This window comes from Branchiostoma belcheri, unplaced genomic scaffold, assembly GCF_001625305.1.
Source record: "Branchiostoma belcheri isolate BF01 breed outbred unplaced genomic scaffold, Haploidv18h27 scaffold47, whole genome shotgun sequence".
Classification (NCBI taxonomy): Eukaryota; Metazoa; Chordata; class Leptocardii; order Amphioxiformes; family Branchiostomatidae; genus Branchiostoma; species Branchiostoma belcheri.
Genome location: NW_017804098.1, coordinates 1,072,870 through 1,099,414, shown reverse-complemented (window position 1 = coordinate 1,099,414; position 26,545 = coordinate 1,072,870). Strand labels below are relative to the sequence as shown.

Sequence of the window (26,545 nt, the reverse complement as noted above, 5' to 3'; positions counted from 1 at the left end):
ACCCATCAACTGATAACATCCAAAAGAAAGAATTTTGCTGATAATTGTAACGTTTCAATCCTCAGAGACTTGCAGGTGACGGGCTGTGGTCTTAATAAGTCGTCCGTCTTCTCCGTCGCATCCTTAATGTAAAAAGACTATTTCCATCCATGGTGTAGTAACTGAGCTGTAAAGAGCGGGGTAAGCAGTCACCACGGCCTTTGTGGAAAATTCCGGCTCAGTGATCGAAGTGGGAAGTCTGACATTTGTTACATCATACTCGGAAAGACTCATAAAATATTGGACATATTGCAGGTTTCACAGAGGACTTTGTTACCATACCCGCAACTTGCATTACGTTGATTTGGATGACAGAAAGTGTACGCTTAATAAAATCTATGTTGTACCATGCAATATTTCAGGTGCACTATCTTAAATATTCCAGAACCGGTGTGTGAAATACTGGCCTCATCTCTGAAAGGGGGAACATGAAGAAGAAATGCTGTGAAAATGGACGCAAACTACAACATAGTACCAAAGATACTTTGTCTCAGTTTACAGACATCTCCCGGGGCTTAAGAAGCCAAGACATTGTGTTTATCATTTGTACCAGTAAGTAAGATTTGCTAGCCCGAGTTAAAAGAAGGGCAAAGTGCACGATTTGTTAAGCTCTAAGTTAATGTCATAAATACTATGATGTATTACTAGTATCAGAGATATAATCTACCCTGCCACAAATACCACATTCCCATTCCAGATAAACATGTGGTAGAAGACCTCATTGGTTGATAACAAGAATGACATATTAGTTAAAACCCACAGCACAAACCATTTTCACTTAGTATATCTTTACACATCCGGTGCTATATGTATATAGCATGAGACTATGAACTTAAAAGTCACCACTACCAGTAACAATGCAGGATACACTTACACCACACCAACACATTGAGGAAGCCAACAACACCACCTTCAGGAGATATTTTAATAAGCATTTCATACAATCATACAGAAAGGGATTGCACATTGAACTGGATCCTGTTACAAATGCTAGCTCCAAATGGGGTTCAGTATTTACACATAAATACAGCAGCGAATCATTTCATATGAATCTAAAACCTATATGTGGACATTTCAATGCTGCTATCCTGTAAGTCATGCCAATGTATGATCTTGTCCCAACTATTGCTACATCCTATTATATATGTGCTGTGTCAAACACAGACATTGTCTGATAAAGTTGCTTAAATACTGTATATTAGATTCATGGACATGATTATTGACCTGAATCTGCCTGGGACTAAACCAAATGAAATCTGAAGTAAAATGCAGATCATGTTACAACAGGGTTTCACATGAACTTTCTTAGAGCCAGGGATACTCTTTTAAAGGATGGGGTTCATTGCAAGTTTGACATTTATCTAAACACACTGCTGCAGAGAACTACAACCACAGATATTAAGTACTAGTTATGTTATCAAAGTGATACTTGAACATAACTTAATAATTTACACTCAGACTGGACACAATGTCTTTGATTTAACTGTGTAAATCATAGTAATCTTTTCCCTCTTCCATAAAGTCACATAAAGTAGTATTGGAAACTGCTCACTTATGCAATATATCCTGTGTTGTTGTTTTATATTCCTGATGCAACTTGTCACAGCATGTACAAAAATGTACTTAATGTCTGCAGTGGTACTATGTATACATAATTGTTCTTGAATCAGCCTTTTTTTCTAGCTTGAAGTTCTATATGAAGTTATGATGACAGTATCAGCACCAGGCACGGAGTACTTTGATGTGTACATATCATACAGCATACCAAGCCAATCTGATCACATTTGTTCCAAAAGAAGTGTCCCAAAAAACTTTAGAGACTAGAAAGTCAAGTCAGCCTCTTATACATTGACATTTTCATGACATACATGTAAGGGAGTCTACATGACAATGTAGAGCTAAAGTTGGTTAGAGCACCAGTTAAATATGAGTGCAATATTACAGACCATCACTTTAGAACAAACTGTCACACCTGCATGGGAAGCTGTTATTCCTTATGTTGCTTACATGTAGCATTCCTTTAAAACAAATCAGCTATCAGATTGGTACATGGCATTGGTAAAAATGAGACATCTAGAAATACATGTACATACACAAGACACAGACATTCATATTTACTACAATCTTAATGTCCTCTGTTACCCTTTAAAAATTACACTTATATTGCTTGTTCACCTGTTCTAATTCACCAAGTCTCTCCATGGAAGGATCTGCAAATTTTCTAAAATTTGCATATATAAAACAAAAATACATTTTACAGCTCTGCTTAAGTGAGATTAAGTCAAAGAAAGTACACAACATTTAGATCATTTAAAAGCTGATGTCTCATCAAGAATTGAACTATTCCAAGTAAAAAGCATGACATAGATTTTTAGAAAATGTATGGTAGCTCCCTTATCTTAATTTTTACAAACCTGTCAATCTTCAACATTCCATTCTTCATTGTTATCCTATACATAATTTCCTTTTAAAACCTTTCTCAGCAAAAGAATGGAGTTTGTACACACTTCCATTTCATAGGGAGAGGATTCACCCTTTTTAAATGGAATAGCCCATATTGGTGACATGGAATAAGTAATAGTCACCTGCCTATCAAATTTTTCAAACGTTAAAATTTCACACTCTTAATGGCTGCTCTAGTTGGCCTATTGCTAACTGGCTCTGTCCATAACCATGCATAAGTTACATGATGGCATTAAGCTGGATGTATACACAGGACACAGAGGGCAATTAAATCCTGCAAATCTAATCTAATCCTCAAGAATAAAGTTCTTTACATTCTTTGACTTCCCCCTTGAATTCTTCATAAACTTGAGAAGATAAAAATCAGGTGATATGATATTTTTGGCCATTATATACTTCTGGCCTCAGCAAATGGTGGAAATGCAGCAAATTCATTCAAGTGAATTGTAGATTTTTTTCAATCACCCTCTCAACTCTAAAAGTAAGCATTCTAAGTTACTTATTCTATTAGCCCACAATGCTTCTTGCCACTTGTATGTAGCATACTTTACGATACTGAGATACTTCAAACACTCCTAAGCTTGACTACAAGTTCTAGAACTTAGAACTTGTCCCGGCAACAGTGTTGAAAATTTTAGTCTTTAGATATCTTCATTTGACCTTGTCCTACTATGCACCACTCTATAACTCTATATAATGTATACATTTCCTGCCTTCTGTGGTTGCTTTCCCAAATCACTGCAGCTTAATTCCATTTATCAGTTCTGGAATATTGCTAGACGTCACACCATGGAGCTAGAAATGATTTTTAATCCATGGTCACACTTGGAATTTTATGTCTTGAGTAGCTATAGTAAACACAGATGGGCTTTGGATCATGCTTCAGAAACTGAAACATTAACTTGTATACTACAATTATCGTCTTATTAAACAACCTCTTACTGCAGATATATAAGCTATGTGGTATGTGACTATAACATCACTTGCTGCTCCACACGATATGGCATTTACAGTAGATACATGACAGTGCAGTTCCAATCCATGGTACCGTTGTGCTAGTGGTGTTTCAGGTTGTTGAGGGTGAATTTCCAGACTTGAGTGAGGGAGCCAGAGTCACAGGTTTCCAGAGTAAGGCCCTTCTCCTTGTGTACCTTGCTGTCGATGCACAGACTGCTGCCCATGAACTGCAGTCGGTTGTTATCCAGCTTCTCCCATTTCTGTGGGAATGTCAACACATTATCTGGATTAATGACACGAGCTGATGGAAGTATAATGGCATTTTCCATGGCAAGTCCCATCTCACCTGTTTAGGGAAGGCTCTATGAAGTAGTTAAGCTGCAACAGTCTCAAGTTCTCTCAAGCCCTGTCCATGACCAATGCCTGATATGTAGTGGCAGTTTAACTACTTTTGTTTGTTTGATCCCTTTTGTGCCTAGTGACACACTCAGGGCAGCAAAGTTCCTTCAGCATACCAGGAGGGGTTGCTAGCCCTTCAACAATTGCCTCTTTTACTGCATGCTGAATATGTTTGCTACACAAGGAAGGCAAAGAGATATATGTTGTTGTAAGTATCCTATCAGTAAGATCAGCACCCAAAGTGTTGTCAAAGAAACTAACTTTCAAACAACTCAAATACACAGGGAAAAGAACCCTTATATTCTAGGTACTAGTTGGTTGAGTCCAATAGGGACTATGTCACGGGTCATCACATGACCCCGTCCGCCATTGTAGTTCCCCTGAGATGTCCCAATAAAGTTCCCGTTTCCACATTGTGACTTCTTGTAATCTTGAGGTATCAAACACACATTATATAAATGGCAAAGTAACTATGGCAAAAATGTTCTGACTGTGGACTGATGGTCAAAATAGCTGTGGTAAAGGCTACATGTATGCTGAAATCCCTTCCCACTGAACATATGTTACCTGTTTGGTATTCTTTTCCTGACAGCCATGTAGTTTCAGTAGCTCTCCTGGATTCTGGTTTACCACAGTCAGACACAGGTCTGAATGGCGGATAGACTTGTCTTTTGTTAGGGCCCATTCCTGTACAGAACAAATATAAAATACTGTAGAATTCATGCTAGAAAATAACACCTGCTTCTGGGGAAGACGAATCCTATAGAAGGTGAAAAATTTTATCCACAAGCTCCAAGATAAAATCAAATTGAAAAGTTGCAAAATTTCTTGTTGAATGCATCCCCTCCCTTAGGTTCCCTGATATCTGACATCAGAATGGATGAAATTCTTGTCACACCTGGTTTCCACCACTCCCGTGGCATTCATACACACCCACGGTACCATCAGCAAAATGGCCCAGTGTGTCCATGCACAGAGTTCCCTGCTGCAGGGCCCCAAATGCCACATCCTTCTTGTCTGGGATCCTGTAAAATATTGCAGGCTTATCAATGAAATGTCCTTATGTTCCTACCCACATGTACATGTATATACATGTACCACCACTTTTGCAGTGTCTGTGTAAGCAGTTACCTGAAATATAGCTTTCAAGAAGGTAAATATAATTAATGCCTTTCTTTCTTTAGCTTTGATTTACTGTTACACAATGAGACCAGACTGATTTTTGAGGGTCTAATTACATTAAGAGCAATGCTAGTTAAGCCATTTTCATCTCAGGTACTGACAGATTCAATACTATTCTCTACCAATTTATCAGTAGTTTGGGTCAGATTTGAACACATCCATACTCTAACTGGATAACCCCTACTATAGTGTCATTAATGATGGGTATACTGTAATTAATGATGGGTAAAGGAACAAGGGAGAACTCGTCAGAGCTTCTGTAAGAGAAGTTTAAAAGCTCTTCATGAGTTCTTCATGAGTTCCAGTACAACTTAAGAACCCAGTCACAGGCTTGAAGGTGTTATCTCCCTGGTTAGATTCATTTCTCACTTTGCTAGTCTGACTGGTGCGTGGGTGTAGATATAGGATCACCCAGAATCTGTGCACCCATCTCACGCCTGTCTTCCTCTGCCTGAAATCCCCTCCCACAATCACTCAAACAGGCAGATATCCATGTAAAACATGCCAAATACACACCACAACTCTGTCATCTTACACACAAGGATGCACACAGAATCTATCATCACTGTATACTGACAATTTTGTGTGAAGAACATCTGATCAGACATGGGAATATGTTAAACTTTGTACATGTTCATTAATTGTGATGATAAATAGTTCAAGCTTTTTACAGCTCCTTGTCTTTATGAATGCACATGCTTATTTACTCTTACTAGTGTATTTCTGCATTTATAAGTTGGCATGTGAGAAAGCAAAGACAACATTTTATGCCTTTTTCAAATAGCGATGTTGACACACTGAAGACAGCTAGACTAATTTCCTCTCAGGAAATCAGCAAGGCTCACAGCCCAATGGACCTGACAGCAGGTCAGTTTTTTTGGCATCTGCCAGAAAATACAGAATCTGGCCTTTTATGAAAGACTCACATTTTTGACGAAGTGGAGACTTCAATTATGCTGGAGCAGTGATAAATGTGATGTAAAGACTATACGTCTCAGCTATATGAAGCTTCAAATCCCAACTCCTTCCAGTATAGATCAGGGATCATTTCAAACTTTCTATACTGAACTGATGGAAACTCATGCGATCAAATTAATCATGGAAAGTATCTCTTTTGCCTCTAGAAATAGTGAAAGTGTTGAGTTCAAACAGGCTCTTAGACTTCTTTTGCAGAGAATGGTAATTTATGGTTAATTTCATTCTATCAAATGAATTCCATCACTTTCCTCACAGTCCAACACGGTTCTCTTTGACTGAATGTACATTTTGTAATTTGGTACGTAAAGTGCAAAATTTTCTTCACTGCTGGTCATGATAATGTTCAGTTATCTCTGTGTGCAATTACTACCAGGTACTCACTGCACTCCTAACCAGTCATGGAGTCAATGTAGAACCCCAAGACAATCAGAATTCTAAGCTACAGTTTAAAGATCCTGAAGATAAATGGACTCACCTGAGTTCTGGGTACACATGCTCAAGGTACCAAGCAAATGGCTTGCAGCTTAACTTCTTACGCAGTTCCAGCCTGCTCTGGATGCTGTTGAAGAGATATGCAAGTTAAAAGGGTGAGATTTTCTGAAAGATTAACAGGTATTTGCAAGGTACAATGTATGTTCAAGATCCCTCTTTAAGATAAGCTATAACAAGGCAAAAGGACAAGATGTTCAATGAATACATGAAAAGGAGGAAATGTATCTAGCATATCTGTTAGGATGATGTTGTCCCTGTTGTGCAATAGGAATAGCTTTTGCTGTTTTCTTGTAAACAATCATGACGCACATGCCAAGGACATTGTTCATTTTCAAGCCAAGCAACTTAAAGATATGTAGATTATTCCTTAACTCAGTAAGTCCACCAAATCGAAAACTTGTCCTTGACAGTATTTGACTGGGATGAGGGACAAGCAAGCCCAAACAAAATTTTTGGCTGCTGCCTGTATTACATTCGGGGTTTCGGCAATGACAGATGACTTTGATGAAGACATTAGAAAGACAGATGATGCAGTTAGGCAGCCTTTTGCGTGTTCTAATCTACAAAGTACAAGAACCCGTGGGCTGGGTTAAACCTGCAGTGCTACCGTGTTAAAGCCTCAAGGCGCTGATCTGATTGTCTCTAACAAGCAAAACTACAGATTGAAAGACAAGGCAGGGAATACTCTACGATGGAAAACCTATCCATCATCCTGATAACATCTTCTTGCCAGAGGCTCCCCAGTCATCTGTGACAGTGGTTATCCAAGGGTTATCACTAACTTTCTTACTACAAAAAAGAAACAGGTCATTTAGCAAAACGTTCTAGGCATCTGAATGAAGGAATGATTTATCGGTACTGGTAGCAAGTTAATACATTACAATCCAAAGGGCTGGTCATCACTGTGTGATCATTCAGTCAAGGAGAGCCCAAGCAGACAGGTTCTGAACCCATGATTATTCTCCCAAATTATCTCCACTGTGACAACATCATCTTTCAACAGGGTCAACTATGGCAGAACTCAGATGTAACACATCTTTTTAGATAAAAATTTGAAAATCTCATCAAAACTCATCAATAAACATTTACTATCCAAAATGAGATTGCATGATAAAATTAGAATTGTCTCCACTGCTCTCAGCACAGATAACAACATAGTGACCTTTCAAATTTAAATAAAGAGAATATCTATTTTGTGTTTGCAGATTCTAAACATGTACATCCTTACATGTATATGTAGGGATTGACATGCAAGTCACAATTCTTCTTGCCTACTGGTGTGCAACCTGCACTAAAAATTCATATTGTCATGGCTGAATAACATATTTCCAGGGCAGGCATGCATACTTATGTGTGAGTTCTTCTAATTTGCAGAGCTTCCTAAGCATATGAATCACTGTAAAGAAGATGTCCTTGGGTACAGACACCTTGGTGCCTGTTTATGAAGCCATGAAGAAAAACCTAGTGGAACAAATACCTGCCAACGTTACTGTATGGGATAATATTATTGAGAAAGATAACAACTTTAGCTGTGTTTGTATAACCTTCAGCAAAATGAACTGAGCTCAGGTGGAAAGAACAAACTGAAAGCAGACTTTCCTTCCATACAGACAAAATCCATGGAAAGAAGATTTGTTGAGTATACCTAATAGTTTGCTTTATCAAGATGGGGCCATGGCAAAATACAAGTACCAGTAAACAAATGCACATACACATACACATGTAAACTCAACATAATTTGTTAGTAACAGAACAACTATATCAGGGCACTGACTTAAACACTATCTTTACATACAGCACTGAAAAGGTGTTGGACCGGACATAATTGTTTATATGCCTTTATAAAGGATAGAGAATGTTTTGTATGTGCCTCCCTTTTCTTTTTCCATGCAATGCTGCTACTTACTGCTAGGTGGCTCTTCCAAACAGTGCCAATGCACTACAAAACCATTATTAAGGTCAGTCAGCAAAAGTATTCTTACTTTCCAAAGGGAACATTTCTTGCTGAGGGTACAGCTGCATAATAGTACTCCTTGTACTCATCCATCCACACCTCTGCTGCTCGCCGGGTGTTCCTGTTTAAACAGGAAACTTTGGGATAAGACTGACATACAAATGGGGATACTTATATATCAAGTTGAGTCATGAATAGATTCTATAGGCTTCTTCAGGATTTTAGTTGCCTTTAAGTATTCAGTGTATCATGCAGTAGTCTAAAAATATAGGAACTTGGTACAGACCATTTAGTAATGTTGTTATAGCAAATACCTTGTAAAAAGTCACATCTTGTTTTGAAAGAGATTAAAACAATGCCATCTGGTCAAGAAATGTCTGAACAAACTTTTTAATCGTGTCGGTCATGATTATCATAAAGATTGCCAAAAAATTGTGAAATTTGACGAAGGAAACCCATTATGAATACACCTACCTTGTAAAGACATTCCCACTGCCCCCTGGGAAGGTGTAGGGGTGTTGTTTGCGGAACACGTGCCCCACACGGCTACAGGGGATGATTTCTAGACTGCCTTGACACTGCCACACACGGAAGGAAATTTCTGAAAAGGGTGTTTTACAATAAGCAGGATTAGATACAACGTTTTGGAGGAAAGGGAACAACTGAATTCACATTGTTTTTCAACAATAGCTTAGGGACTGTTAGCAGTGCCCCCTATTGAGATACCTGTACATTACATCTTGTGCAGGAAAGGCATACACAGGAGCACACTGCAGCACCCTTAGAATTTTCTCAATAATGGAGTACACTTTGAAATAGCCTGAATGCCTTAATATATGATTAGCACCACGAACAGGTCTTTCTCCCCCCCTCTCTCTCTGTTTAAAGGAAAGATAGTTCCAAACATTGGCCCCCTGGTGGCTTGTCATGGTACTGCAGCAGAACTTGCGGTTTTGATATCTCATGATACATACACTGGTCAGTATGAAGATGATGTTCAGGTTCAGTAACACATACGTCTGTGGATGGTGGTCTGCACCAGTCTGTGTTATTGTATTGGTGAATTGGTCGATGTGGATGAATGGAATGTATTCAACACCAAGGACAGATGGGATGGTGCTATCACCAGGGGTACACTTGTAAAAGTGGATGGTGTTATCACCAGGGGTAGATTTGTATGCAGATGGTGTTCAGCACCTGGGACAGGTCTTCATTTTGATGGTGATACATCTTAAATGTGGATGGTGTGTAGATGTGGATCGTTTTATCAATGGATGCAGATGGTGTTCAGCACCTGGGAAAGGTCTAATATCGAATGTATTTATCACCAGAGACAGGTTCATATTGGGATGGTATAGTCACCAGGGGTACATTTGTAAATGTGGATGGTGTTATCACTTGGGGTAAGTTTGTATGCAGATATTCAGCACCAGGGACAGGCCTATGTGGATACAATGGAATGTATTCAGCACTAGGGACAGGCCTGTACTGGGATGGTACAATCACCAGGGGTATGTTTGCAAATGTCGATGGTGTATACATATGCAGTGTTCTAGGCACCAGAATATGTTGGTGTTTTTGTGGACTACATTCAGCAAAAATGTGTGTCTGGGTAGTGTTTAGTACAAGGACCTCATCTATGTGTGGATTTCTTTCCTAGCATGAAGTATGATTCTTACCAGACTTTGACAAAACCTACCAAGGTTCTCGCCTCCCCACACATCCATCATCATATCGTATTTTCCAAGCTCATCAAACCACGATTTGTCAATCATGAACAGGCCTCCAGCTATCATGGGTGTTCTGAAACAAGACAGGAAGTTGAAGTGAGTGGTTTCATAATAAGATCACAAGGAAAAGGTCTACTGTAAGGATGAAGAGATTGTACTTCATGACAGAAGCAGGAGCTTCAGTCTATTAACAACTGTAATACAATCTGCCCCTGCCTCTTGGGGACAAAGCAGTTGAGGAAAGTCATCAAAATATATTTCAAACATTGCTGAAAAATATCTAATATAAGAAGTGATTTCAAAAGAAACTTTATACATTGTAGTAAGTTATGTGAAAAAGGCAACCAGACCCAATGTTGTATGTTACAAGTATCGAGTTAAAGGTGGGTACTGCTGAGGAGAAAATCCCAGGCACCTGGTGTGGCAGTAGTGGCACTTTTACCTACCTCTACATACTGATACTGTTGTAATTATTGAGAAGATGGGCATGAACTAGACTTTACTTGCCTTGTTCTACCCATCACTGTCACTGTGGACAATGTACTTCACTTTCTCCCATTGTACTCCAAGTGCATTTGCCCAGACAGCTATCTGATTTCAATTTGTCTTTATGACACGGCTGAATGCCTGGCATCCATTTATCAGTAGCCAGGGCCAATCAGCACATAGATTCTCAGAGCTGTGGCCTGACAAATGAGTTGAGACCTGCCTGGACCAAGGCATGGCCAATAAGGAAATAGCCTTATTGACCATTGTACATTCCATTTCATAGGGCTGTATACCATAATCCTTTTCATCAGGCTGTATATGTACTCCATTTCCTTGCAATTACAAGACTTACATGGACAGAATAAGATGCAGCTGGCGGGCATTTTACCTTTATTTTCTAATAACTTCTGGGAATCTACATGAAATGACAGGATTTCTTCTCAAGGCTGAGTTTGATTCACATCACCATTCCACTTAATGTGAAAACCCATCATCCCTTCATACTCATGCACTGCATATGGCCATGTCTACCTGCCATACAGATGTACACCAGCATGGGCAATCACAAAAGGTGATAATGGCTTTTCTTATCACACACACTGTAAAGGAAAGCAATAAAACCTACACATTCATCCTGCAGGACATGGATCGCTGCCATAGCAACCATACCCTACAGAACATTTTTCTGCTTTATGGTCTTGAGCCTACCATTCACAAGTACAGCTCACAGATTCCCTCAATTCCATGTCTGGTCCAGAGAATTCCTTTCATCTGTCACACCCCATGTTATACGTGAGCTAACTTGATGTTGGACAGGTACCAATTCAGCTGCATTACACAGCATGCTGAGCTATATGATGGTCATTCAACACATCAATGCTATGACTCAGCTCCATCATCCATGCCTAACAACCATTAGATGCTTTAGGAACATTCTGGAAATATAATTATAAAGTAAAAATTGATGAACTAAAAAAAACTTAACCACAGGGTGTTTATTAACCATGGAAAGTCTGTAACATGATAAGGAGTAGAGTGATTCCTTATTTAAGTTATTGTCAGGAATACTTACTTTTGGCTGAGTACAGACAATGACATCCTTGAAGACATCATGTCCTAACATGGATCACTAAGTGCCATGGATGAAGATGTCACTGAATTGACAAGAATCTCATCTAGAATAACATGCAGCATATTCCCCATACTCCACATTGAGCACAACCAGTGGTCAGTTCAGAAAAGGACACAAGTAAACGTTCCTTCAGCAACCAAATGCTATGGCATCTCATCAATAATCATAATGACCAAAAAAGACTAGAAAGGCACGAGGACATACAATGTCATGTAAAAACAGCAGTGCCAGGGGGATTTGTTCGAACTTCACACAAAACACTTTCCAAAAGGTCAAACTCCATGAGCTATGCCTGCAACTGATCCATTACAATAAGAGTGCATATGGCAACACTGCACATGTTGCTTTGTTACTTCAGAAGGAATTCACCAGCGAGTTCCATTACTTTTATGAATTTTACCAGTGTCCTTGGTTAGGTCCTTGAACGTGAATAAAATTGCTTATGTTGTGTTGTGAGAGGCATTGTCATAAAGGGAGTGCTTGGATCAGGGGACCTATACCAGCTTCCTCTAACTAAAAGAGTGCCTTCTGATGAAGGTGGCCTTCATCAATCTCTTGAGTGGCTGTAACAAACAGCTTTCAATATACTTCCAGCCCTTTTGACCTTTTATGAATTCTATCATATTGAATGTGGTAAGTTGTACTCTCCTACAGACTCCAGATATGAGGCCATTCATGGACCGAGGACAGGTAAGCTGTTATGTCCCCCAAAAGAAATTTGGGAGATATACCTGTCCAGCACTTATGGACCAAAGTACCCCCCTGCAAGAACCTCTGACTGATGTATTTCCTTTCTACTCAGTCCCGACAGCCCTGGCGAGTAGGGAATGTCTGCTATCTGCTGGAGCTTGTACCCCTGACTGATGTGGTTCCATTATACCCAGTCCCTTTAGTCCTGTCAAGTAGATGAATGTCTGCTAGCTGCTGAAGTTTTTTTGCTGTTATCTCACCCCCTGAGCTGAATGTTGCCCCATCAATCCTGTGAAAATACCTGAGCATGATTGCCACTTATGATCATCTTCCTTGTTATCTCCTTTCACAGCAGGTGTCCCATCAAAGTAAATGTCAGCTTCTATAGAAGAGTTCAGTTTCTCATATATAAACACTAGTGCTATAACCTTTTGGCTTCTTTGGGGAAGAGATCCTAGGCTACGATTCATCATCAGTAAGGTTATTACATGGTGGTGGTGGTAAGAATGACATGGATATGATGAAGGCTCAACAATTCTCTGGAAACATGACATTTACTTTAATACAATAAGTCCCATGCACCAAGTGGAACTGCATCAATTCCCAGGAAATATCGAGTTCTGCCTCACGAATGGTGGATTAATATGTACTAGCGACGGTGGTGCCAAATGTTGAGGTGTGATGAGATTTCCTGCAGGCAACTATCTTGAGATTTTCCTCTATTCGTTTTTTTTTTAAATTATAGTATCCCTGTCTTTCTTTTACAGCATACAACGGAGCAAACCCATCACCTGCTGGCACTTCAGCTGTTCACGTTATATACCACCCTGGTACATGTATGACTTACTGGTTTTCCTTGGCAGGTTTTATAAAAGAAGAAAAAATGCACTTCCCCGATGTTACTGCACTTTCACAGATGCATGGCTATTCAGGTAGAAATGTAGGACAATTTAGAGCCCCTGACTATTTTGATTAACGTGATGGGTTAGTTAATGTGCAGATTGTGATTCCCACTGAAAGCAGGACTAACAAGTTATGGTCCCATTAGAACAGAAAGTGAGCATTGCTCATGGCAATCAGGCCCTTTTCAGCATACAGATACATTGTATACAAAGAGCACTGTTTAGAAGGCATCTGATGCAGGATTCAAACACAGATCAACTGAGGCATGGTAAATACAAAGGACCAAAATAGACTCTGATAGAAGTGACAGAAATCATCTCTATGTACCATTCCTATCAGAATTCAGCCTACATTGTAATTGTGAACCACATCTGATGAAGTCTACAACATTGTAACAGTCTTAACTTGCCGTGATGCATGTACATACTAAAAATACTATCACAAAAGTGAAACCCTTACATGTATGCCACTTATTAAACCACAGCTCTGGAAAATGTTCAGTTTTGATGAAGTATTAGCCCTATACTATAATTAAGGTGGATATGTTTTATTGTGCTCATTATATTGTGAGCAGATTTAAAGCATTAACAGAACATTGAGATGCATTATAAATGGGTATAGAATTTTTATTGCCAAGTACAACCCCCAATATGTTGATTTTTCATATGGAAGGTTAGCTACAATGGAAAAGGTCACTTTCTTTATGAACCTAAATGAAAATATTTGATGGTACTATTTACAGGAAGCAGTCAGAACATAAATGAAGAGCAAATATTACATTCAAAGCCACGATACTCTCGAGAATTAATCGAGAATATCAAATTAATCATCTATCACAGAAGCTAATGTTGCTTTCATAAAATACTTCTCATTTTCTACTGTGGAAGGAATGATACAAGTTGAAGTTTCTCCATGAATAACAACAATATAGCCATACTACTATAGAATTTTTTGGAACCCTCTGGAATAAGCTTACCTGATTGGTGCAATCGGATCTGACCTCCGAGCATTCCTTTGATTGGCTGTCATATAATCCCATTTAAAGACCAAGTTCCAGTCAAAGCCTGTAACAAAATCAGTAATATGCATGACACACTGTTTGATAATGTGAAGGAAAGCCATGCATGTACTGGCAGATGCCTTGTACAGACCATCTCCTATAGGAGATTCTGTATGAAAAAAAAATCATTATCAATCACAGTCATGACTCCTAGGAATAGACCTCCAGGGAGGCATGCATAAGTTTTTAGTTCTATCCGGTACCAAATGTGTCACATGTTATGCTTTTTTAATAACTTTGTCATTACAAAATAACATTTTGTTCTATAATGCTGAACCTGACCTAATTCATAGTGAGATGGCTACGACTGGTTACTTAGTGATTGGGGTATTGATTTTTGCTCCAACGTCATCAATTTTCATTCAGCCCTTCATTATGGCTCATCAGTTTTCCCAGCGAAATGGATTAGAACTTGAAGATGGTAAAGGAATAGGCTTAATAATTTGCAAGCTGGCGGATAAAATTGACAAAAAAAGGTTTGCTGAGATTGAATTTCTAAAAGTTCTAGTCATGGTACAAAGTACTGCAAACCAAAAATATTTTATATATATTAATACTATCAATATTGTGACCTGGCTGTTACATAAAACATCAGAAATCACAATAAAATACACTGGGAAGCTAACTACAAATGAACGCCCTTTCAAATTTAGCACTTACATGCAAAAACATTTTGCGAGAAAACATTCACTACATATATGTAATAGTTTTTAAATAAAAGTATGATTGTCTTGTGAAAGACTAAATGCTGAACCCTGTCAAAGAGATTCCATAAGATGGAGTTCGATACCTCCTCGGAGGTCAGCTGATGCTCCTACATACTGGAAGTTGTCCATGTTGATGACATCGATAATGGGACATACAACCCTGGTGCGGTCCTGTAACACAACAGGTCACTGGATCAAAACCCACAGATTCCTATCTCCAAGTCATACATCTCTTTTAAAATAAAATAAATTTTGTTGAGTTGACTTCTTCTCTGAAGGCAGTGGATGACAAGTCCACTAAAAATCTTCTATAATGGCATTTTTAATTGACAGTGTGCTATATATCAACAATGCTACATCTGCAGATGTTGGCTTCTAGGTAGCTTCAGATAATTTAACGTCTGACCTCCATGACCCTCTCCAGCATGGGTTCCAGCCAGTGTTGGTTGCACTCACAGTGACTGTCCAGGAAGGTCAGGATGGGGGCTGTGGCAGCATCCGCACCTTTTACTCTGGAGCGCATCAGGCCTGGTACAATAACAACCATAGTGGTCAGCAACATTAAAAATCCATATCAATTGATTATATTTCAGTCCATACCATGGTATGGATGAAATATATTGTGTTCCCTCATGTTTCTCCTTCTTCTTCTCCTCCTGCCACTCGCTCTGAGGGATTCAACTCCGCCATCATTCAGCCAAATGACCCAAAATTTGGCATGGAGGTAGAGTGGGCCAATACTCACTCACTCACTCACTCACTCACTCACTCACTCACCCAATACCCAGATGCATTTTTTTTTCATTTTTTTGATAAATGCCTTTGAAAAATTTTTATGAAGGTTTTTTGGGGCATTTTTCGACTAAAAATGGATTTTTGGATCCTGAGCCCTGGTATTACAACCAAATGATCTGAAATTCGGTATAAGGGTACCTTGAACATGTGTCTACAGAATAGCAGTCACGTATTTGGCATACACCACTTCCACATGACTCATTTGGGGGACTTTAATGGCTATTTTCAGCAAAAAAAGGGCCAAAAGTGCTGTACCCGTTCCATGTTCTATCCAAAGAATGGCCCGTTCCATCCATGGAACACGTGTTCCATTGTGGGTTACCTGAGGTCACATTGCACCTAAGTCGTGCGTAATGACCCACACATTCAATTTATGTGCCTAAGACGTTCAAAATGTATCAAATCTCATCATTGTTAGTATTTGCATACCTGTAATAAGATTAGTAAAGCTTACGAGATTCAAAGTACTTGTTCTTGCATCATTGTTCTCATATAGCTACTATTTAATTCATTTATTTGAGAACCTTTGCCAGTTTTGCACTGGGGTAAGTTTGGAAAAGTCCACTTTTGCGTGGGAGGGAGATGGACTGAAATATGCTGTATTTGCTCCCAAGCAAATGTCCGCCTTTCTAGTTTGACACTCCTTTTAACTGTGTCAGAGAAAGGAGGGCATGGCTGAAAAACAGTCATTTGGAAACTTGGTCATGGGTTTAAAAATGGAATGCCATTGGATGAATTACATGTATGCATAGAGTCTAAAGGTCTACAAAAGTTTGCATGTATGTATGTATGTATGTATATATGTATATATATATATATATATATATATATATATATACATACATACATTTACATGAAAGAGCATCAACTATGGAAAATCATCTTTCTTATTTTTATGTCTTGAATAAAGGTAATTGTGGTCAAAAATGCCAGATTTTTGAAAAAAATGTTTCTTTCAGTAATGATGTCTGCAGCTACACCTCAATCAATTCTAACAAAGGTAAAATGATCCAGAGAAAAAAATTATATCACCAGGTGCTTCATTATTATCACATATTTCAAGATAAAAATTAAACATTTGCCACACATCATGTCAAAAAAGACAGCTTATGGACTACTGATTTCAGTGACTTCGCAAGCTCAAATTTCTCCTGATTACGCTGAAAATCATCTTTCTTCAATAAACTCACATAATCACAGCACGAACTTGAGGTTAGTTCTATCTCATTGGTAAAACTTATTCATAAGTTTGAAAAATACGAATCTCACTTTGCTATGATGCCATTTACAGTGGGTAATGCATCATACACCCTATATCCTAGCACTCCCAGGGAAGCTCAAGTGTATATAATCAATCAGAACAAGTAGAACCACCACCACACAAGGACATTCAACACCTAGCCTCTTATCACCTTTTGGAAGCTACAACCCTTTTTGCTTATAAGACTTTCCTTCCTGGCCCGTGACCTTAATTTTCAAGGTTAAGTCAAGTGTCTCCCAATGTGCCCTAGGGTAGAGTGCAGGCAAAGGCTCATAATCTCTGTGAGATTTTGTAGCTCCTGTTTACTCAAACATTTATAAAGGGCTCAGGAGGACATCTTGAGGTGGGACTGCCTTTATCCCATTCATCAGCAGGGTGAACAGATGTGTGTTCAGCTGTGGACTAACAGGATGTACATGTACAAAGCAGCTAGCTGCTGACAAGGCCTGCCAGTAGTAAGTAGGGAAATGGTAGATCAGGCCCTTTCCCTCATCAGTTTTGAAGCAAATCCAACTGTATTGCCAATTCCTTCAGGGGCACAAAGTTAAAATCATCCTTGTTACATGTACGTGTCAAAATAAAAGACTGTTAGGCCACAGCACGTAAGTTTTATGGATGACATCCTCCGCAGACTCCAAATTTAATGCGAGCGGGTGAAAAAAAACCAAGGCGGGCCAAAAAAAACAAGGTTCCTACATTTTTAAATTTTGACTCAATCATTGTACAAATTGTTTGATTCATTGGGAACATCACATATACACAGCCAACATTACATATCACTGCATCAAAGTAAGAAACAAAACATTAAATCAGAGTCTTGTCTTGTCTCCTCTCTTCTGATAGTTATCTGCCATCCACCCTCCGGCATGGCAACAGACATATTTGCCCATTTTCGGCATGTTGACCACTGTCAAAAGGCAACAAAATTTCTTTTTTTTTCCAAAATCAGGAGAAAATTAATGCGCGCGCTGATGTCATCCATAAAAATTACTTGCTGTGGCCTTAAGTCAACATTTGTAAACCAGAGCAGCATCTTGTTAAATGGCCATTGGCAACTAAATTGGAAAGGCTTGAGACTTGGCTAAAAATGCCTTTAGTACCAGTAGAAAATGTTGACCAAAATTAGCCACCATCTTTCAATTGGTTAATTGTTAAAGGTGAGGTATTTCTACCACTGCTTTAGGTGTACTGTGTGTAAGTGGATTGATGGAACAAAAGAGACAAAGAAAAAGAAGAGGAGAAAGAACTAAGGACTGTATATAACAAATTATTATGGGTTCCCTTAATCCTACCTTCTCTTCTCTCATTCCGCAGGATTTTGACCTTCTGAATCTGTGCCAGCTCCAGTCCATCATCGGCTGTGTCAAAGGAAATGTGAGATCAATACATCTGACAGCAGAGGGATCTCCTCCGTGATTTGAGCCACTTTTCAATTTAATCCACAGGTAACCTTGTCTGACACCCTGGAAGCTAAAATTGAGTCAAATGTGGATTTCATGAATATCTATCACTGCATTTATGAAGACAAAAGGACCAAATTGGAACATAATCAGGGCAAATGCATACGCATGTAAAGTTAAAAAGTACTTTATATGGACATTCTATGACCTGCTTTATTCCATGAAGATAAAGGAACATAAAAATCCAGACAGCACTGGGTTGTTATTCAAAAACAGAATTATGATGGTCAACATTATCTTTCAGTGCTTTGATAATGGAATATTGTAGTCTTCAATTTGCTGAAAGATTTTTTTTAATTGATAATAATCCATACGTAATAAGAACATCTTATTATAATAAAATGAAATTCACATGGTGGCATTCATGTAAGAACTTCTACCATCACAAGGGCAGAGTATTGTTAGACTGATTATAATGCATGTCCATTGTAATTTAGATTTTGGAGACACAATTGCACAGGGGACTGGCAATAGGTCCCTCTTTGGATTCAATCAATGACTCTATACATGTATATCACTCACTCACTCACTCACTCACTCACTCACTCACTCACTCACTCACTCACTCACTCACTCACTCACTCACTCACTCACTCACTCACTCACTCACTCACATATGTATGCATTGAGCAAAAAGTTGGTCGCCAGTTCTGCAAAGTTTCATGTTTCTGGATTATATTAAAAAATTACAGGTGCCAGCAGGTAATCCACTGAAAGGCAAATTACATGTACGCCTTGCAAGTACATGTACATATACTCATAACTCTGGCGCACAGAACTTGACACCACTTCAAAGTGAAAAAAAAACTGCAGCTATAAACATTAAACATTGGTGAAAAAATGTATTGTTCATTACATACATACATGTAACAAATGTGGTGTGATATATGTGTATCTGACAAGTATACGTGTCTCATACTCACGTTTATCACTGTAGTCATCCACCAGTATAATCTCCTGGATCAGGTTGGGAGGACTTCTTAGCAACACACTGGAAGAAAGTATGTCCTCTGATTAATGATCCTTATGATAACATGTCAATCTCAGTGAGGACATCATCTATTTCTCAGCAGTGCAAAGCCTGTAATAAAAAGCTCAATCACAGGTGAAGAATTGCCCGTAGCCATGAGAGGCACAATCAGCCTGCCCATCAGGCAATATCTGCCCTGGAATTGGATCCAAGATCAGCAAGTCATATCTGGCCCCATTTGCTATATGATAGGGTAGAAATTGGAGGCCAGAAAACCATGTATCTTCTTTACACTTCACACAAGCAAATGGGTTTGCAGAATGACAGAGTTGCAAAAATAGTGTTGAAGTAGTAACTATGATGTTTTTTAATAGAAAAATACAACAATAGACATGCAAGCTACAGTACAAATGTATTTAACTCAACAACATTACTAACTTCTCAGAAAGCTTGACTATAGTCACTGCTGAATTGTGAGCCAAAAACATGTATGGTGAATAATAATTTTCAAAGTACATGGAATGAAAGCTGCAGCATCTTTTACTTCTCTGTCTTATTTGTTAGATCTTAGGCTGAGATATCAGTAAACAAGATAATTCTTCAGATATGTCACTGTCATGCCGATAAATCTGATGGTTCAAACCAGCATGACAAGTGCTATGTATATGACATTGTACACAAGAAGATTTTGGATCTACACATGTCAAATGAAGTTATATATGACATTGTATATCTTGATGCTTCATCTTTGTATCAGGACTAGTCTGCTTTATCTAACATTGATTCTGCTATACTGATTATTCTCAAAACTCAAGTACTAGTTTTGCCATGTGACAGGCTTGCTTGGAGATGACATATGATCCAATACCAGCTCCTGCAGATGGATACAGGAAGACCTATGCACTGGGTTTTATGGACCAATTCTTCAAAGGGAATCCTTGATAAGAAGCCCCGTGGCAGTCAGAGCTGATTTCAAGAGGATGTGAGAGTACTCATGCCAGAAGCACACACTATCCGTCATGCTCACATCACATGCTGGAGATGGAAACACTGTCTTCAACTTCTTTAGGCTGTAGCAAAGAACTAAGACTTTAAATGTATATCCTCAGGAGTTTAGCTTTAGGCTTGCATACTGTGAAGTTATCCTGTTCAAAAACACTATGATCTCCTGTTCCCCTTGGATGGAAAAAACTTTCAAACTAAAAATTGTAACATTGGGGTAATGTTTTGAAGATAGATATCATAGATAGATATGTCTTTGATGTGTTCCTTGGTATGAAATATGTTTTATCTAACTGTAATCCAGATTGCTGCATATCAGATCAGTGCAAAATGCAGATTACTGAGTGACAAGACTGGGCCTGGCCTGAGTTCTGGTACTCATACTTGCTGGTGTAGAACATTACAGTAACTATTTATAGCAGCAGGCTACCTACACAGAATTTAAAGTGGCTTTTAAGAGGCCTCCTGGGTGCACCCTCAGATACATGTACCACGAATGTTAGTTTTTCCATGTACATGCACTTGCATACCTAATATGAAAATGGTACATGTAAAAGAGTTTGGTGACTTACTTACTTGGAGTGATAGTTGATAATTGTAAAGTGGCTAGTGACAATGAAAGCACCTTCTTTCAAGTATCCCATATTTGTTAAACCAGCTATACTACACTTGTACGTCCATGTCATCCTCTTTCTGCCCAACGGTATTACTGACTAGCAGCTGGATTGAAAGGGTTACGGGTATTACATTTACCTCCAGACAAGATTCTGGATCATTCTATATTATAAGAAGGGCGATTCCTCAGTAAAATTGAAGGTTATGAATCATAGCACAGGGCATACAGGTTGCCCTGATTGGGCAACTTTGTAATTCAGATCTCTGTAATGAGAGCTAGAAATCATTCCAAACAAGACAGAAGTTTCTCAGATGACAGGTTTGGAATGTAATGAAGCTGAGAGTGGGTTTGATGAACCAGTGTTGATTTGACATCTATACAGTCCAACATTTCATTTCCAAAGTGCCAGACCACTATATTCCAATATCTGTCTGTGAATTAAGGAGGGCTGACAACTTTATTTCCCTCATGACACAATATCTCCTACAAGCGACCCATAGTTATGATATCTTCACTGTGCTAATGTGACAACTTTGACAGTACTAACAGGACTCAAGACATGCAATATAGTGTTTCTGTTTCAAAATCGCCCCAAAATTGTGACTGTAGAATGCTGATACAACTACTCACACAAAATCAGTTGCTGCATTTGTTGAAATTTCATCAGATTCGTTTATCTGAGAATGTTTCAAAAGAATACAATTTATTTCTTAGAATAGGCAAATTAATTCCCTTCCAAAAAGCATCATTAAAAGTGCATAATGCAGCATTTATGCTATAGTCTTCTGCAGTTTTCCTATTATGTTGCTTATATTGAATAGTCAAATCAATCAATAAGTACTTTTGTCCAATAATTGGTTCGCTTTTGTACCCACTCTTCTAGACCTTCTCTCAAATGCACATAAAATGGACCTTGGCAGTTTCATTTGAAGTCATCTTCAAGTTACAGTTTGTATTACTGTGCATGCAACACATGATGGGAACAAGGACATGGCATAGAATCTGAAACACATGTTATGTTTTCTATCAAATTACAATATAGAAGGAAATAAAACCCTCCTTGAATAACAAAAGAGATTACAACTGTTTTATAGTGGCATTGAAAATCAATTTACAACAGGACTACAAAGGGAGCAATATTACTGCTATTAGAATCTTCTTTTATGGTTTCCTCAAGTACAGACGAACAGTTTCAGATTTGAATTTTTGTAACACTTGAACTCACCTGGCAAAAGTTAGCTTATATTTGGAAGCAAATTAACCTTAACAGTGTGTGGCCTTTTAACTACATGACCTACCTACATGTATGTGCCATGGAAGAATATGGATTTGAGCAATGGTATTCATGGGGTTCACCTTCAGTGGTTCACAGTGACATTGAAATATTATAATTTACTGACCTGATCTTTGTCTTAACTGAGGTTGCAATTAAACCATCAGTTAAGTAATACTACAATATCCCTCCTGGCTCAAAGCAAGTATTCATAGCTTAGAAATTGATCCCTTTTACACCTCTGATTACACTAAATGATCAGCTGGAACCTTAGGGTCATCTTGGATCTCTTTCCCATCCGTCAGCGGCATTGTAAATTACACATTCCATGCAGACTTCTTCATCAGCATTCAGGTCAGACAACTACCTGTAACAAGACTCTGCTGATCACAATTTTGCTATCATGCATTAAGGAATATTCAAGACACTTCAATGTCCTCAGGTCTCCTTGGGAAACAAGACGAAGCCTGACATGTTTTATTTAAAAATGGTTAACAAAATTCAAAGTGTTTTGAGAAGAAAACACGTAACATGATTTGAGTACATATAGCATAATCACTTGTATTTAACTTAAACATACAAAGTGGTTTTGGTTTTAGTTAACATAACAAACTCATTGCCAGATGCCATGCAGAATTCAAATCTGTATAAATTTCATGGGAAGTTGGAATGCTACTCATTAAAAAGTATGCCTCACAGTAGATAGCATGGAAACACTGACAATCATTCACATATGACAACAAGCTTTCTTGGCGCACTGGGCTGCTGAGCCAGTGGGATAACTCAAATGTTATCCTTGAGCCAAGTAATAAAACTGGTGTGGCCAGCTAGCTATGATTTGCTTCAGTCAATCAATCACCATGAACAATGGCTTGGAACTGATCCAAGCATTTCTCAAACTTACCTTTCCCTATTACAATATATGTACTTCACCTTGGCCTCTACATTGAAGTACTACATGTTCATAGTTTAGACATTGAATGGCAGATAATTTGGCAGAGAAACCAGCTGGTAAAGGAGGCCATAATGGAGATTGATAAAAGCACAAGCCTTCCGTAACTTGATGTATAAGGAACTTCTGTCTATTTTACTTTACTTTATAGCTCCATAGAAAAGGAGTCCCTATAAATTCTGAATACAGCCATAGAGTTGGACCATAAAAGAAGTATAAAGTACATGCATCTTAGACAGCATCAAAGCAGGTGGATGTTATGCCTAATAAATGCAAAATTTCGACACAGTAATCTATAAAATTTAGATTGCCTTTAACTACAATATTTACTTAATATATGCATTATATCAGTGAACTGAGAGTTTAAAGCATTATAAAGATATGTTAATTATTAGGAGTTCATAGTGCTACATTTCCTCACTGGTTCCACTCAAGCAGAGCTACAAGGAATATGGTAGACAATAGGATGGAATCATTATGTGCGGAAGAAAAATGTGCAAGACTAAGGGGTGAAACTGCCTAGTCGTAGAAGCTATCAGTGATTTACTATTATTTGAAGCTCTACTAACTTCAACATATGGTGGGGTGCTGATTCAGGGGGTGCGTTTCTGATGGGTCACAACAAATCTTGCTCGCCCCATCACTCTGGCCCTGCTCTAATACACCACCATACATCTTGCTCCCAACTCCCTTGAGGAGTGCCCAGCGATATTTCTCATAACCGTGACATTTGCAGCATGCAGGGAGGGAACCTGAAAATCCATATTTACAGCTAGGGTAAACTAAACAAGGAGGTACAGAGATAAATCACTAACTTTGCACTTTTACCAAAGCCCCAGTGGGTCATAAACGAGATTGTACATTCACAGGGGCATCTCCATCAGCACATTGCCAGGATAGCTTTATTTCCAGAACTTTCCAGTGGTTAGGGTATATACCTCAAGTATCTACTTAATATCTAAGACCATATTTTGAGAAAGGCATCAACATAATATGATGATCTATGAAAGTCTTCATTCAATTGTGCCTTTTTACTAGTGTCCTCATGAATAGATTATTTAATTACCTAATGATATGACAATGATTCTTTTTTTTTTCATTCCCAGTTACAAGTAGCAGGAGAATAAACATCTATTCATAACTTTATCATAAAGCAGGAATTCAAAGACAATGCAATAACAATTACTGATGCAGTAAAGGTCTCCAATCAACAATAGGATGTACACATCTTTGGAAAGCATGTTGTTCTTTGGGAACATTGATGTATTCATGCAACTAATGCACCTCATGTCCCAAACATTCTCCTCTAATCCTAATGTCCATGAATGCAAATGAATCATATATATATTGATTAACTATTAATCATAAAATGGCAAGTCAGCTTACTAATCACTTGCGTGCAGTGATTACATTCCTCTGATGAAAATGTCAATCATGTCCATTAGAGAGCTACATCTGACAAAATCAAGAATGGCTGGATTAAAAGTAAGCTTGCAATCGTTCCGCATAAATGGCCCTTTGCTTGAGATGACATCCTGTTTGACCCTATATGTGACAATCCCGTAATAGCCCTTACCTTCACATTACTACAGTTATAGGTGTTACCAGATGGCTCCCAGGTGACTGTGTGTTCTTACCTGGTGATTGTACGTAATAAGGTGGAGCGGGCCTCATTGTGGAATGTGATGATGACACTGGTGGGCAGCAGATCCTCCTTCCATGCATGAGTTTTACATCTGTTAAGGAGCAACAAGAGAGGTTACTAACTTTTTTTTACATCAAGCAAAAATAAAGCAAATGCTTAATTTATGAAGTTATCAAATTCATCAGCCAGCACCGATCTACCTATATTTGTATATAGGAATGTAGCACTTTTGGTGGATATCATTGCTTGCTTCCTTTACAAGGACTTTCATGTCCTTGTAAATCAATGTACACCTGAGGTTTCAGTTTCTATATGTTACACAGAAACTGCTGTTTCTTCCTCAAGTATATAGCTCAAAACCTGGAATGACACAATTTTAGCACATATGACCTGTGAAAATAATGATTGATGGCCTTCATCCACAGTGCAGACATTGGTGCTATATATTGGCAAAACCATGTATCAGTCCATTATCGAGTAAGGAACAGGGTACTGGGGGACCCATTTATATCAAGATTGGCCACACTGACCAATTTAGCAGTTCCTGATGACTAAACCTTTGTCTAGCAGACAACAGCATCATTTTAGAGCTCTAGAACCAGCAGGGCTTCATTATAACAGTATATTTCACAGTACGATAGGAAAAATCAGCCGTAATCTATAGTCCTGTCCATGGTGCTGATATGTTGGATGTTGGTACCTCTACATGCCCCAAGAGATGTTCAATTTTGGTACAATTATCTTATTCTTCAGGTGTAGAATATATGTTTTTACCATATATTAGAACCAACTCATTTCCCCCTTAATGAAATAACTTCATTCTCTGTATGCTGATTATTACTATAAAAAATAAATATCGCTTTATCCTCCGTATAGACATCCAATGTTAACAGAGACATCCAATGTACAACATACTGAATTATACATGAATTACAGCAGAAGTAGCACTTCTCAAGATACGGTATTACCATAAATGCATTGAGGTTTTGCTACAATATAAAGATGGCATCAAATTATCTGTGAGGTAACAATACCTTTTAGGTACAAGTTACCTTAAAATATGGCTGTATGTCAGGGGATTAATAAATACTAACAGTAATGATAATGATAATGGTCCCTTCAATTACAATTCAGCAAGCTTTAGCAACAGTGCAAATGTCATGCAAGAGGTTCTACTATTCAGTATGCATGCATCTCATTGCCTAGTAAATAAATAGGCCAATATGAGGCATATAGTCAAGAGAGGCACAAGACAGGTCTTAAATGTGCACTATATTCAGCAGACATCTTGGCACCATCTTCATCATTCTCATCAAAGCCTCAGATAGTGTTGCAACTTTCTTTAATAATGTAGACCACCAGTCAACAGTCCATACTTACAGCTGGTTTCTGGTAT

General features: G+C 38.4%; 1 protein-coding gene across 1 annotated transcript; it reads right to left on the bottom strand.

The window, feature by feature from the left end:
* Window positions 1-950: 950 nt before the first annotated feature.
* LOC109479113 (polypeptide N-acetylgalactosaminyltransferase 2-like) lies at window positions 951-26,540 on the bottom strand (the record flags this gene model as incomplete). Its single annotated transcript, XM_019780983.1, has 14 exons — window positions 951-3,719; window positions 4,426-4,545; window positions 4,757-4,883; window positions 6,494-6,577; window positions 8,493-8,585; window positions 8,939-9,065; window positions 10,164-10,267; window positions 14,385-14,472; window positions 15,259-15,346; window positions 15,582-15,703; window positions 18,524-18,589; window positions 19,615-19,682; window positions 25,142-25,240; window positions 26,530-26,540. Coding segments are annotated over 14 exons (1,359 nt in total), but the record flags the coding sequence as incomplete, so codon positions are not given.
* Window positions 26,541-26,545: the final 5 nt, after the last annotated feature.